Source organism: Brachyhypopomus gauderio, chromosome 6 (assembly GCF_052324685.1).
Source record: "Brachyhypopomus gauderio isolate BG-103 chromosome 6, BGAUD_0.2, whole genome shotgun sequence".
Lineage (NCBI taxonomy): Eukaryota > Metazoa > Chordata > Actinopteri > Gymnotiformes > Hypopomidae > Brachyhypopomus > Brachyhypopomus gauderio.
The window spans coordinates 30,597,404-30,612,724 of NC_135216.1; the positions used below are offsets into that span (position 1 = coordinate 30,597,404).

Below are 15,321 nucleotides of genomic sequence, written 5' to 3' on the forward strand. Positions count from 1 at the left end.
AAGTCCTTCATAGAACACACTATACAGGACAAAGGATGTTCCAAATGGGCCTAGCACAATCAAACATATGTACCCACTGTACAGGCAATGTAATTGATCACTATATGCATGCTATATGGGACTGTAGGCCTGTTCAGGAATTCTGGCAGAAAATATGTGTAGACTTGTCCACGTGGCTTAAATGCTATATCAAACTTCCCCCAGACTGTGCATCCTAGGAGACGTCAGTGAATTGGCTATAGATGCAAACACATCACACATAATTCTTACTGCCCTATGCATCGCCAAGAAAACCATTCTTACCAATTGGAAAGCAAAAAAGGACCTGCATATTACTCATTACAAAAACTTATTACTTGATCACATCTGTCTGGAGAGAATGTCTGCTTCCTCTAAAGACCAGTTGGAAGAATTTAACTCTCTTTGGTTCCCACTGATCAGTTCCATTAGCTAGTCGGGGAGGCTGGCTGGGGCCACGACTCCCGGGTGGCCGGTTGGTGGCTGGGGGTCGACCCCGGGAGGACTCCTCGTGCCAGCCACTTTCTGGGCTGGAGGACCGGGGCTGCCGACCTGGGATGTTTGTGTGTCTGTCCTGGCGCTGCCTCTGGGCTCTGGGGTGCGGGGCCGGGGGTGCGGTGGGGAGCGGGTGCTGGCCCTAAGGGGGGTGGCTGGCCTCCCCTGCAGGGTTAGGTGGCGGGACCCAGGGCCCTGTGCCTGGGGCCACCCGACCCCGTGCTGGGCGCACCGCTGGGTGGGGTGGGTTGGTCGGCCGTGTGTCGGGGCGTCGGGTCTGGGCCTTGGGGCTCTGAGGTGCCTGGGTGGTGGGAGTGGGGCGGTGGCTGTTGGGGGTATCTGGGGTGGGCCGGAGGCACTGAGTTCCGGACTCAGACCAGCTTGTCTTCAATCCTGTGGATGTCAGCTTTCGTTTGATGTGTGATTGATATGGCTGTGGGTGATTACATAGGTGTGTTGTGTATATGGGACAAATGTGTGGGGGTTTATATGTTGTATTGAGTTATATATAAGGGATGAATGTGTGTGGGTGTATACGTATGCGGAGAGAATATGTGTTTAGGTGTATGTGGCGGTCCAGACCGGCTGTTCTCTGTGGTGGGGGCAGTGGGGATCTGGGCTTGGATGCGGTGACAGAGGGAGCTGCCCGCCCGGTCTCCCCGGGTCGACCGCTCACTGCCTCGAGCCGGTGGGGCAGTGAAGCTCGGTGCTCAATGAGCCAGCTAGCAAGCTGGCTCTCCTCTTCCAGAGGACCATTTCCTCTGGACCTAAGCATTCCCACAGCCCCCCCCCCCCCCCCCCCCCCCCCCCCCTACACACACACACACACACACGCACACACACAGTCCTTGTACATTTAGGATCCTGGGGGACAGGCATGTACCCAGAGGTCGATGAGGTGGGCCTGCTGCCATGGTTCACCCGTCTCCTCACCACTGTCTGTCTCTCAGTTTTTACTGCACCTTAGACATTGAGGGCCTTTGAGGGGACGGTGTGACAAACGCTGGCCAGTGGCCTGGGGCTTTGTCCATGTTGGTCCCAACACCTGTCCCCTCAATTTTAACTGCACCATAGTATCACACACTACCACACATGCATATACACCAACACCTACACACAACACAGCACTGGGGGTGGAGGGGTGGGAAGGCCTTCCTTCACCCGTTTCCTGCTCCCTGCCGGGGCGGGAGTAGATTGCGAGCGCGGGGCTGGGCTGGGGGCGTCCTGGAAACTACTACCGATCCTTGCTGGTCCAGCCATTTGCCCCCGCCGTGGAGGGGTGGGTTGGTTTCCTGGGGGGGGGGGGGGGGGGGGGGGGGGCTCCTGGGGGGGGGGGGGACCTGCACTCCTTGGCTGTGGGGGGCGCTGTCCAGGGTTCTCACTCTCCCGCCTGTGGGGGCGGGCATGCGTGGGTCACGGGGGAAGTGCTGCCCTGGGAACTCCACCGCTCCTGGGGGGGGCCGTGGGCGGGTGGGATTCCCGGGTCTTTTCTGCCTGCCTCTGGCCTCTGGCGGAATGTTGTCGCAGCTTTCTATCCTTGCTGGTAAGTACATTCCGTACATTTATCCTATGTTGCACAACTAGGTTACACATAAACACACACTCACACATACATCACGTCATTTGTGCTAAATGTCTGGTACACTTTCTGCTTTACTTTGCTGTGTCATTCGAGCTGGTTGGGGTTTTTTTTTTTTCTTTTCTTCTTTTTTCTATATATTATTATTATTATTATTTTTTTTTTTGTTTTTTCCTGCCCTTCTGTATTTTCCCTTTTCATTCTTTCTCTCCCCCTCTTTTCTTGGTCCATCTAACCCCAATAATTATCACATTGCATATTGTTATAATTGTCATTTGAACTGTACATAAAAACAAAGTTGTCCTCCAAAGATGGGGGGGGGGGGGGGGGGGGGTGGAGGTGGGCCATTTAATAAAAAAATAAAAATAAAAAAAATAATTAAAATTAGTCTAAGGTGTGTTTACAGCGGTGAGTAGGTCCTGTCACATTTTGGGCTATACCTACTGACTAGGATGGAATCGAACGCGGTTTTCAGTGGGTCTGATTTATTTTCATAATGAATGTTGAAATCACCCACAATTACAAATCTCTCAATTGTTGGGACTAATTCCAAAAGAAACTCCTTTCTTTTTTTCTTTTTTTTGCCTATGAGAGTATTGCCTATTTCACCTATCAAAGCTTCGAATGAGTTAATAGAGGTGGTTGGTTTTACAGTAAAACCTATATCTGTGTCATATATTGTGGCTACTCCACCTCCACGCCCTGTAATACGGGGCTGATGAACATAACTGTATCCAGGAGGAGCTGCTTCATTAAAACTTACATATTCGTCTACTCTAGCCCATGTCTCTGTTAAACAGAGTGCATTTAGTCTGTTATCTGAGATTATTTCGTTTTACTATCACAGCTTTTGATGCAAGTGATCTAATGTTTAGAAGTCCTAGCCTTAGCTTAATATTGCTGCTCACTTCATGTTGATTATTTAATTTTAATTAGATTTTAAAACATATCTGTTTATTCCTATATCTGCCACGGTTAACAGACACAGTCTCAATGGTTTGGTAGGTAGGGAAGTAAGTTCTACTTAGTACTAGTTCTCATCCAAATACCCATTAGCTGCTAGGTCCCTCCTGTGCAATAGTTGGCGCTATGTATCACAGAACTGCAATTCACCCCAGGAGGAGAAGAGAGAGTAAAACGCTCACAAAATAACGCAGCAAGGAGAAGAACACCAGCCTACCTGTTGATGGATTGATGTAAGTTTTATGGTTTAATTCAGGGATGGGCAACTTCCATGATAAAGAGGGCCAAAATTTTTTCAGCACTATTATTGGAGGGCCACATGACCACGCACTTCAAATAATTGAATATAGACACTACAAATTATTCTCAATAAGAACACATTTTAACTGAATTCAGATCTGTATGTTTATTGCACCAACATACATCTATTTTCTGCATATAAATGCATTAACATGTCCTTAATAAGTAACAAAGAAAAAACATTTGCTTAATAAAAAAGTGCAAAAAGGAATTTGAACTCCTTCATATCAAAGAACTGTAACGCGTAGCGCGCTGCGGAGCGAGGAGGCGGACACAAACGCTGAGAAGAGCGAGATTTAATAATGGGAATTCTATAGGCGAAGTCGTTAGTACAGGCACGGGTCAAAACAGGAGAGCCGTCCAAGTGGTCAACAGGACAGGCAGGAGTCGTAACAGGAGAGCCATTCACAACGGAGAAACACAACAGAGATGGAAAATACCAGAACAGCGATGACAGAGATAATCCACAAAACCGAACAAACGGGCAATGGGCGAAACACAGAGATACACAGGACAAGTACACAGGACAAGTACACAGGACTAAACTAGACACAGCTGAACACAATGATGACACGGGCGTGACAGACAGAGGGAAACCAGGGCAACAGACACGCAGGGCGGGATAACCAGGCAAGGAACAAAACTGACACGGGAGAGAGGGGCGTAGACCTACGTGACGAGAACAAAAAAGTCCTGCTCTATTGGTTTTTTTCTTTTAATTATTAAATTATTGATCTTAAATTTAAATTTAACCCCCTCCTACAACCCACGAAGCAACAGGGTTCATAGCTTTTATTTTGAAAAACGATACGCAAAATGAAGCAATGACGTGGCCGCTGTAATACGAGGCCTCGTTTGTTGCTGATCACGTGATTTTGCTCAATATGACACAAGCTCCGAAGCGGGGCTTCATCTGACACGCCCCCTTTTTACTCGGTACACCCCTCAAAGCCTCGCTTCACATGTCCCATCACTAATGAGTATCATGATAACTCCAATGATTTTATTGGAATGCCGTTAGCTACGTTAGCTGATACATGCACTGTTGGCATGAAGGTTGTGGCTAACTTGTCTACTAGCTGAAAAGTTTGAATATTAAACTTACATCTACAGTGGTCTCTTTGCCCCGACTTAAGACAGTTTATTTCTCTGAGCACTTATGCAGGTGCTTCTCTCCATGTTGTAACAGCACAACTTAGGACCATGATGGAGAAGGTACAGTGTTCCTTTACATGCAGCAGATGGAATCAGTGCATTACCATAATAGGACACATCTTTGGTGGGTCGGCCAGAACACCACTTGAGTCCAGGATGAGTTCAACAGCTTTATTCTTGAGGTTGATGTAAGCAATAATGTGGAGTCCAGCTATCCAGAAATCTTGCACCCCTATAAGGCATTTTATACACAACCTCTAAAATTCCACAACCAAACATGGCAGACATAGATAGAAATGTCATAGCACCTATCTCTACTGGACTTAAAAACCTTATATTTGCCCCTCACCCACGTTCTCTCACCTCAAACACCAAGGCTTCATATTTCAGTTTCTTTCTTTTGAATGCTTCAACTGCATCCTCAAATGGAATTGTTAATTACATTTATTAATTAATTATTACATTAATATTAATTAATCTAGCCTCACTGCAGTTAAAACAAAGATTTGTGGGACCTACAGTCTGGTGTGTGAGAAGGGATAATTCTGGGAACTTCATACATGCTTTGAAAGCCCCTGAACATGATTAGTGTTCCCCTACCCACTGTTCAAGGTTTTGCAGAGTTGAAAGGATACTGTAACTCTCTCCAAGCAAAAATTCTATGCTGCTCACATAAAATGTAAAGCATGTAAAGAGTCACCAGGTGACTCTTTACTCATACAAATATTTCCAGCTAAGCCAGTGTCTCTTTTTCCCTGGGAGGCTACTGTTATGTCCTGTTTACTTTTCCTGCTCACAAACACAATAATGATTTGCCTTCTCTCTGGTGTTATGGGTTTAGGGTTAGAACATGTTCGAACACGTTTGATGACTCACCTGTCTCAAGCCCTGCCCACCTGCCTGACCACATCCCTCTGCTCCAGTGTACAAAACCTCTCAAGAATTCTACATTCTAAAATCAAAAATCAAATCATAATGTATTTATACAGTTGTGACAAAGCGGCTTTACAAGTGTCCGAATCCAAGCAAGCCAAAGGCAACAGTGGCAAGGAAGAACTCCCTAAGAGCATGAGGAAGAAACCTTGAGAGGAACCAAGACTTTGGGGGGAGGAACCCATTCACCTCTGGCCGACGCCAGTCACTATAACAACATTAGAGAGATATATAAACAAAGAAAAGATGGGAGTTCTGTTACGAATTGTCCAAACAGAAAGGGATCCAAATGTGGAAGAGTACTGCTTTTATTTACACAGGACATGTTCACAGTATCTGATTGACAAACATGTACACTGATATGGAACACCAAAGTGTTCTCGGGATGGTCAGGCCGGTCCAAGGTTGTATCGGGAGAGCAGAGTCCAGGAGGTACAGGAGGGCTAGATGGGAGGTGAGGTCTGGGGAGTAAGCAAAGGTCAGAACATTGGAGATCAAACAGGCTAGAGAAACACTCGGTATGCGGCATGAGTTGGCAATACTTTGCAACCAGGAAGTGCACAGAGGGGTGTACAAATAGTAGGAATAAGGGCGGGGCAACAGGAGGTAGTTGAGGCTGGCATCCTCTTTAATCTGGCTCATTCGTCTGTAAGATTAATGCAATGAAAGCTGTTCGTGTTTTCAATGTGACAAATAAATCTCAAATCTGGGAAGAGAAAAGCAACACAGAAAACATTTCTGTCTCTCATCTACCTGTGAAAACCAGTTGCTCGCAAGATATTGGGACAACACAGAAATATGGCGTCCAATATAGGTAAGGGAAAATCTACTGTCAAACAAAATTAACCTACATCTGGATAAGATCATCTAACATTTTTGAATTACATCAAGTGTCTTGTAAACGTACGTTCCATTAAGATTAAGTTCGAATAGAGACCTTCGGTGCGTGGACCGAGAGTTAAGTTCACACTGCCTTAAACATCCGAGTACGGATGGACTGGTTATTAAAAATGAAAGCAAATGTACAATGCAAATGTAATGTAAACTTTAAACATAACATATAACTTTAAACATATTTTAACACATTGGCTTTCATCACAAGATATTTTACCAAATGAAACATTTTTCAGATGGGACTCTGCACTACCTGTGATTTTAGATCTATGACATGTTTCACAGAAGTAAATGATTTGTTCTGCTCAGATACAAATAGTGACGTGATGGTCTCGGAGGTCTGCACGCATGTGTTGTGTTTCCAACATTGTGGTTATTCTTTTCTCACCGTGTACCGCCAACAAGACCAAAGAGTGTTAATGAGTGAATATCACAAATGTCCACAGCAGAGTTTTACATACAAATGCGCATTTCATAAAACTCGCTGGTATCTCTTGTTCTTGTAGAAACACATAAGCGCTCAAACAGGCTCTTCTTCGGATTTATCTTGCTACAGAAGGGCACAATCTCTCTATCTATCTATCTATCTATCAAATATGTCATAAAATGCAATAAAAAAAACATTTTGCGCGTCTAAATGAAAGTTTTAAACACCATAAACAGCACCACTTTCAATGTTCTAAAACAGCATGTTTTACGGTATGTCAGTCCAATGGCGTTAAAGTCTTCTTAAATAAGGTAAAGAACAAGGTCAGACTTGAACGGTTCATTACAGATCAGTTCATTTTCAACTTGGTGTAGTTTTTAAAGAACAAGGCATATTATTACAAGTCTTATTAACCATCTTCTACGCTGTCAGCCTACTTAGTAGCTCTGGATTAACACAGACAGACACAGCTCAGATTCATAAAGGAGAAAATCAAGATGCTTTGAACAGCTTTGTACTCAGGTAATCCTTCAAACTCCCAAGTATGAATCCCAAGGGTAAGAACACAAATGTATTAAATAGGGATACTGCATTTTCCATGACAATAGTCTGAAGTGAGCAGTCCCCATGACAACCATCTTACAGCTCAGATAACTATCTTGTCTGTGTAAAGTGATGCTGTCAGCGGGAGCCACCGGACGAGTTTTGCAGGATTTTTGGTTTGTGTTCGTGGAGTTATTTCTGTTTTGAAGAAACTGCTGCCTGCCCACACTACGTGTGTGAACCCTAATAATAATGATTCTGACAAAAAAAGCCCTGCAGCAACAACTTTTTGTCTCCTAATGAACTGGATCAAACACAATCTATTTGAACTTCAAAGTATCTTTCAGTCAGACTGTATCGATTGTGAATCAGGAGACGGACACAATTGCTGGAGAGAGGCTGATTTATTGACGGAACTAGCTCGCAGTTTCACTGCGCCAATGCGAACGGTGCGAGACCGGCGAGGCATAACGACTCACATTACTTTAACACACAACGATGAGAATGAATACAACAACTCGTAGCGTTTGCACTGAAGTAACAACTCGTAGCGTTTGCACTGAAGTAACAACTCGTAGCGTTTGCACTGAAGTAACAACTCATAGCGTTAACATACAGCAATCATACGCAGAATGGAAGCCGTGAAGGCTATTTTACATAACATGTCAATACAAAAAAAAATCTTACAGCTCAGATAACTATCTTGTCTGTGTAAAGTGATGCTGTCAGCGGGAGCCACCGGACGAGTTTTGCAGGATTTTTGGTTTGTGTTCGTGGAGTTATTTCTGTTTTGAAGAAACTGCTGCCTGCCACGGGACAGAGAGAGACAGGTTTGCCAATAAAGTTCTTATTCCCTTGTTTCTTTCAAGTGATCAAACTCAGTGCTACCAAGGGAGCCGCAGAGAGCGAGAAAGGGTTACATTTGATAAAAAATGATGACTGTATAATAGCTTAAACTGGGAAATGAAAAAATACAATAAAAAAAGTGCGCACACACAAATGTTTTCCAGATAAATTTTGTATCTGTATTTTTCTTACAAAAATGACATTTTTCTGGTTACAATATTCTCTTCTTTCAGTAGAACATCTGCTATATTTTATTCAAAAAGATAAAGGAGGGCTGTGAAAAAAAAAAAAAAACTCAAAATCTTTATAACAATCACATTTTTAACTACTGTATGTAAAGCATGTAAAGAAAATAGCAACCAAATTATGGTTGTGATTATAAAATAAAAAATAAAAACAGAATTCAAATTTTACAATAATAATGATTCTGACAAAAAAAGCCCTGCAGCAACAACTTTTTGTCTCCTAATGAACTGGATCAAACACAATCTATTTGAACTTCAAAGTATCTTTCAGTCAGACTGTAACGATTGTGAATCAGGAGACGGACACAATTGCTGGAGAGAGGCTGATTTATTGACGGAACTAGCTCGTTTCACTGCGCCAATGCGAACGGTGCGAGACCGGCGAGGCATAACGACTCACATTACTTTAACACACAACGATGAGATAATGAATACAACAACTCGTAGCGTTTGCACTGAAGTAACAACTCGTAGCGTTTGCACTGAAGTAACAACTCGTAGCGTTTGCACTGAAGTAACAACTCATAGCGTTAACATACAGCAATCATACGCAGAATGGAAGCCGTGAAGGCTATTTTACATAACATGTCAATACAAAAAAAAATCAACAAACGAGAACTACACACTACAATCGACGATGACACACACTAAACTAGAAGGACACAAATCACGCTAACCAAGGAACAACTAACTGTTCTGACATATACACCGAGGAGATTAAATCAGTTAGAGACCGGGACATAAACAAACGATACCGCTGATATCCATACTTAAATGACCAAACGCTGACCATGTAGATACTCAGTTAACATGACTAGGAAAAACAGATACTTAATCAGACGCGGAGAACTCCGACCTAACAGGGTTACGTGGCGTGAAACAAGAGCCTGATGGTTACACAAACAACGACCTCCAACGAAGGAATGAGAACACAGGGAATAAAACCCCAACTCATTACACAAACAAACCCGAAACAGCTGATGAGACTAACACTGGGCGGAGGAAACAAAACAGGGCGTAACCACGGATGATTAAACAAAACAAAATAACTAACAGCACGATCTAGGAGGAGGGCCGAGTCAGACATTACACAGACTTTTATCCTTGGGGTGGCCAGAAGGTGGCCAAAGCTATTTTAGGGGGTCCATAGACTATGACAATGAATATTTTAAGAAAAGCATTCAATTGCAATCAAAATCTGTAAATGTTATACTTTTCATATCAAGTACATCTTAAGCATGCTGGAGATCAGATTTGTGTATGAAATTTGCAGTGTATTAACAATGTACAACATGTAAAAGTAAAAACATAGATGCACGCAAATACACGCACAATTTGTTTAGAAAAAGCATCTATCAATGTTGCCATCTCGGCATGAACATAGCTTATTAAGCAAGCATTAATAATTCTACCAGGTGCCTAGTTACACAATGCTCAGCTTAGTAGAGCACAATTCTTCTGTTGTGGTGAGATGCAGAAAAATGTTTCACATAGTCATCAATGTTGAGGGCACGCATCCTCCTCGACTCAACACTGAGAGTTCCAAGGTGACATAAGCGGTCATCAGCCATTTTTGTCCTGAGGTGTGTTTTAATCAGTTTTAAAGCTGAGAAGCTTCGTTCACAGGAAGCAGTGCTGACTGGAGTGACCACAGCAATCGTACAAAGCCTGAATAGCTCATGGAAAACCTCTTTGTATGGTTCAAGAAACACAATAAATTCAAGCAAGGTAGATGGTCTGTCTAACCCACTCTTCACTCTCCTATCTAAAAGCCACTTGGTTTGATGCACCACATGCTTGAGGTCACTTAAATCTGACTCATAGTTCTGTGCAACCGCAAACAGGGATTCTTCATTCAGGAAAGTTGCACTCTTTGGGTTCAAAGACTGCACCCCTTGCATATTCTCACAACTTTTCTTTGAAAAACGCCTCTTCAGTTCAGTTATGAGACAGTCAATCACCTGATAGAAAAGTTCTCTGGAGAAGCCATCATCACCACAGTTTCTTTGGCCTACAGTTCAACACCAGTGAGTTAAGAAATCTTGAGCTGATTCTAGGATGTCTTTTATATTGTGTTTGTACACCAATCTTGCATTGCTCATGAAATCAATTATTAATTAATTCAATTAAATTACATCATCTGAACTCCAATTTTTACCCTTTATCCCCATAAAGCTAACATTTTACAGATGTTTACTTTTAATAACAACAATGTATATGTATATTGAGTTACTTGTATTAGCTTAGATTATTTAATTTGACTGGACTTGACTGGCAGCAACTGCGCATGCCTTGCAACCACAACCTCGGTCTGATGCTAAGCCAAACCATCGAATAGCAGCTTCTCAATGTCATTGCTGGTTGCATTGAGTGTCAGCTGGTTCTTCCGTACAGCCCCTGTTTAATTTAAAAGAAAACGTTTATAATTTTTTATTTGAATGGAAAGAAACAACCCACACACTAATAGGATGTGTTCAGAACCATCTAATTCTACACCAGTTAACGTCAATTAGCTATTTTAAATAAAGTGCTATGTTTTCTTGTTTGTTAAAGCAGGTTATAGAGATTTTTATAACTCGTGAATTACCGTTTACATTGCCATTCCAGTTTGCAGTTTGTCAGCCTAAAACCTAAAATATACTGACATGTGTTCTTTGTCTTTATTTTTATTTTTTGAAAAATGCACGATTAAACTACAAAATTAAACATATTGTGACGATGGGTGCGAGGCGAAGGACGAGACACAGATCCTTGCTTTAGCAGACGTCACGTTTATTTTCTACAACTATTGCGCAAGACAGCGCACGTAAAACATAGACCGCACACACTGAAACGTGTAGACTTAGACAACGACGAGCACAAGACACTGCGCGAACGCACATTAAATAGACAGACCACATCAACCCCACGTGATGACGAGACGAGCCACAGGTGAGACGGATAATGACAAGATGCACCCGCACCCACGGAGCTACACTGACGCAGACGAATAGACGCAGACCACGTTAACACACGCCCCAAAGGAAGGGTTCGGGGACCGTAACGTGACAGACGCCCCCACCAAGGGCACTACCCGTCCCGGGGTGCCAACAGGACAGAGTACCCCAAACCCACGTCGATGGGCGGATCCGAAGCGCCCAGTCCTGCGTCTGGGAGATGACCGCCCTTGGTGGAGAGTCCACCACAAACAGCCTAGAACACCCTCCCTGGGAAGACCGGGGAAAACACGTTAGACATAGGGGTGCACGATATGGACTAGAATTACGATGTGCGATAACATTGTTGGATATCCCGATATCGATGTGAACCACGATAAATTAAGATTAAAATACAGAGATGTAGTGTCTCTCTGAACAGCAGCACGTTAATTCGTTTTTTTTTACTGTGTAATGAATCCAGAATAATTCCAAATATTTTGCAGGTTTATTCAACAATAGATTCAATCTAGGTTTATACTTTCACGAGTGACCGTAGCGCGACTCCGCACACCTCGCGTAAAAACCTCCGCGAACGACGGAAGCGTTTAATCTTGCCGTGTCACATTCTTTGCAGTGTTGTCCGAAACGATATGTAGGCCTAGTAGTATAAAAAAAACACCCCTCAAATACAGGGGAATGAACATTTACCTGACCAATTTTAATGTTGCTTTGTGTATCAGGTTTGAAAAGTGCTGGAATTTAGGCTAAAGTACTTGAAAATGCTTGAAATTGTAACTACTTCGTTTCACAACAAATATCTGTCTGACTGAACAGTTCTCCTGTAATTACATTAACAAATACGAGCCTCTTGTAATTCCAGGATGAAACATGTGGGCGTTTTGAAAATAAACAACCATTAAATAATGTGATTAAAAAAGCGAATTATTTCAAATCATTTAGAGTATATGTATAAATATTTAACTCAATTAAGTTTAACGAGCTGGAAATTATTGAAATGGACCTTGAAAGTGACGTACAACTGCTTTAATTCCACCTTGTATAGGTGTATGAACCCGGCAAACATGACTGTTCTCATTGCGCTGAGACGCGGCGCGCGCGAACTTACAAAATTCGAGAGGTGCACGACCTCGTGAACCGACAGCGCGCGAGACCATCGCGCACGGGCGAAGCCACCGTGATTATGTTATTTTCGCCTTGCGGACCCTCGCGCTGCGTCAAGTGTAAACCAGGCTTAAATCAAATCGCGTGTCTGACGAGCGTGTTCACCTCACTCTGCCTCTTGCCTACTTACGTCACGTGATCATAGTCTGCAGCGCGAATAGCTCCCTCTATTGCTGGACGAGGATAATGCAATTTGAGTTTGCTGTTATTCAAGGAGTTATCGTGGCTCTTTCGATGTGTTTATCGTGAAACTTCACATCGCGATAACGATAAAAATACGATTCATCGTGCAGCCCTAGTTAGACACATTTAACGGGACGGACACAAACACACAAACAGGAACACTTACACACAGAGGAACAAACGGGAAAAAGGGGTTCGGTACACATACGGGCAGAATCACGAACACTGGGACAGACACACACGACACAGGCGCCAGGCTGCGCGCCAGAAGGAGGGCGATTAGGGGAGAGAGATCGGGAACTACTGGAGCTGCAGGCGCTGCAGTAGGCGATGCTCCTCCTGCCCTTGCTGCAAACCCTCCACCGGGCGCAGCGCGGTTGGCCGACGCGCCAGGTGCAGCGCGGTTGGCCAACGCGCCAGGTGCAGCGCGGTTGGCCGACGCGCCAGGTGCAGCGCGACTGGTCTCTCCCCTCGGTGGACCGTAGGGCATCCCTCCTTCTCCTCTCGACCGCCCCTTGGAGCCGGCAGTGGGGTCTTCTCCCTCTGTCTCCATCGCCTCACTGCCCCGGCTCCAGCTCATGGGCTGCTCCGGGCTGCCACCCCGTGAGTAGTCCATCTCTTCTCCCTCGGAGCGATCGGAGGATGGGCCCGCCTAAGGAGTCCACCTCCCCTTTACCGTCCTGGCAGACAGCTCCGAGGGGGGAGGGCTCTCCTCCTCGTCCTCAGTGTAGGACCCCTCGTCATCTTCCTCCTCTCCGCCGTAGTCAGCGGAGAGTGCGGAGCACACAGACGGAGGGTACTCCTCTTCATCCTCCTCTCTCCCACCGTAATCTATGGTGGGCACGGAGCACACCAAAGGAGGGTAGTCCTCTACATCCTCTTCTCCCCCACCATAGTCTATGGTGGAGGCGGAGCATACGGATGGAGGGTAGGCGTCTTCTCCCTCACCGTAGTATATGGTGGGGGTGGAACAAACTGAGGGAGCCTGGACTTCCTCTTCGCCTTCCTCTTCCTCCTCCTCCTCGCCCTCATCTGCGAACTCGCCCTCTGGGGTCTTCTTGGTGGCGTAGAGCTCCACTGAGCCCACCCGTATCGTCGAGAGTTCCCATGTCATCAGTGCTGTCACCTGGTCCTTGTCTAGTTCTGTGTATAATAGTCCCTGTGTTTCCCATGTCTGTATCGGTCTTTTTGTTCACTCCGTTGTTTTCCTGTTCGCCGTGTTGCTGCCGTTCAGTGAGTCCTCCTTGTTGTGTTTTGCCATGTCTGTCCGTATTTCATGTTCTGATTGCCCTCCCGTTTTGACCCGTGCCTGTTATATCGACCACGTCTTTGGAATTTCCTTGAATAAATCTCGCTCTCCTCAGCGTTTGTGTCCGCCTCCGTGTTCTGCCCAGCGCAGAACGTTACAGATGTAAAATAATTTGTTTAATTTTGTACTGAATCTGTGATTACCATATAAATGGCAGTGTTAGGACCACTTCTGGCCCAAATATGCAGACCAGATCTGATTTGCCGTTGTGGAGACAGATCCGTAACAGACTCGGCTATTATAAGACAATACTGTATTGCATCCGGGCCAAATAAAAAAAACGGAGGTGACTGTAATGCGGGTTTGCCGGAGAAAAACCAGATCTGGATCAGAGTTGTCTGCTATCAGGGTCTCTAGGATGCTGCAGTGGGGCTTGACACTGCAGCCTTGACAATTCAAGCAGTTGTGAGATCGAATCTTCTGATGTTGGTGACAGTGATGGTCGCATTGTTAATGGGCTCTTGCCAGCCTTCGGTGTGGAATAAAGATTTGTCGCAGCTTGTATCTTTTGTTGGTTGTGCAACATCTGTGCGTCTAGCTCTGCCTTGTGATGCATGCGCTGGAGTTCCAGTTCTAACTCCTCTTGGTTGCGCTTAAGTAGCATTTCAAATTTCTCTCGTTCTTTCTCTCGTAAGGCACGTAGGTTTTCTAGCTCAGCTGACATGGGGTTGTCATCATCTATGTTATCTGGAGCTTCCTTGGCTGGATAATTTGGAACTATGGTGTCAATTTCACCAGGAGTGTTTACTTCTTGCAGCCAGCTTAGAGCATCGTGACACACATCATGAACTTATCAAGATTACCTTCTCATAGGCTTCTGATTCTTCTTTGTCATTGTCATCACCGAGCCTATCATGAAAAAGCCTGTGTATCTCCTGGAATCAAGTGACAGCTAGGTCGAGGCTCTCCAGTGCTGCCTTCAAACTTTCAGGCTCATTTTCTCTCATGTACATTTGCAGCTGTTATCGTTTTAGTTATGGCTGTTTTAGCTTGTCCTCACTTCCTCCTCACTGTCACATGGTCTACTTCTCCCTCAGACTCTTCTAGGTTGGACATGATGCCATTCGTGTTACCTTTTATGTTACGAATAACAAACATCGTTGTTGGGTTTTTTTTTTTTTATATTATTGCCATCTGGTTACACACAGCATAGTAACCGCTGGTTAAACTGTAAATGAATGAAAATGCAACATTCAGGATCATAATACAAATAAATACAACCTTTGGTATAAACCAGGGGTACTCAAATAGAAATGATGTCGGGCCACATTTTATTTTTTCAATCACTGAAGGTGCTAGTTACCGGGGGGGGTGGGGCGGGGGTTGGCGAA

The 15,321-nt window shown here is 44.5% G+C and overlaps 1 protein-coding gene across 1 annotated transcript in view; it reads left to right on the forward strand.

Moving 5' to 3' along the window:
- The first annotated feature begins 6,106 nt into the window (after positions 1-6,106).
- LOC143517656 (GTPase IMAP family member 8-like) overlaps positions 6,107-15,321 on the forward strand; it is a 28,296-nt gene continuing 19,081 nt past the window's right edge. Inside the window, exon 1 of the mRNA XM_077010389.1 lies at positions 6,107-6,257. Within this exon, the coding sequence (XP_076866504.1) occupies positions 6,242-6,257 (16 nt within the window). The 5' untranslated portion in view covers positions 6,107-6,241. The remainder of the gene's footprint in view (positions 6,258-15,321) is intronic.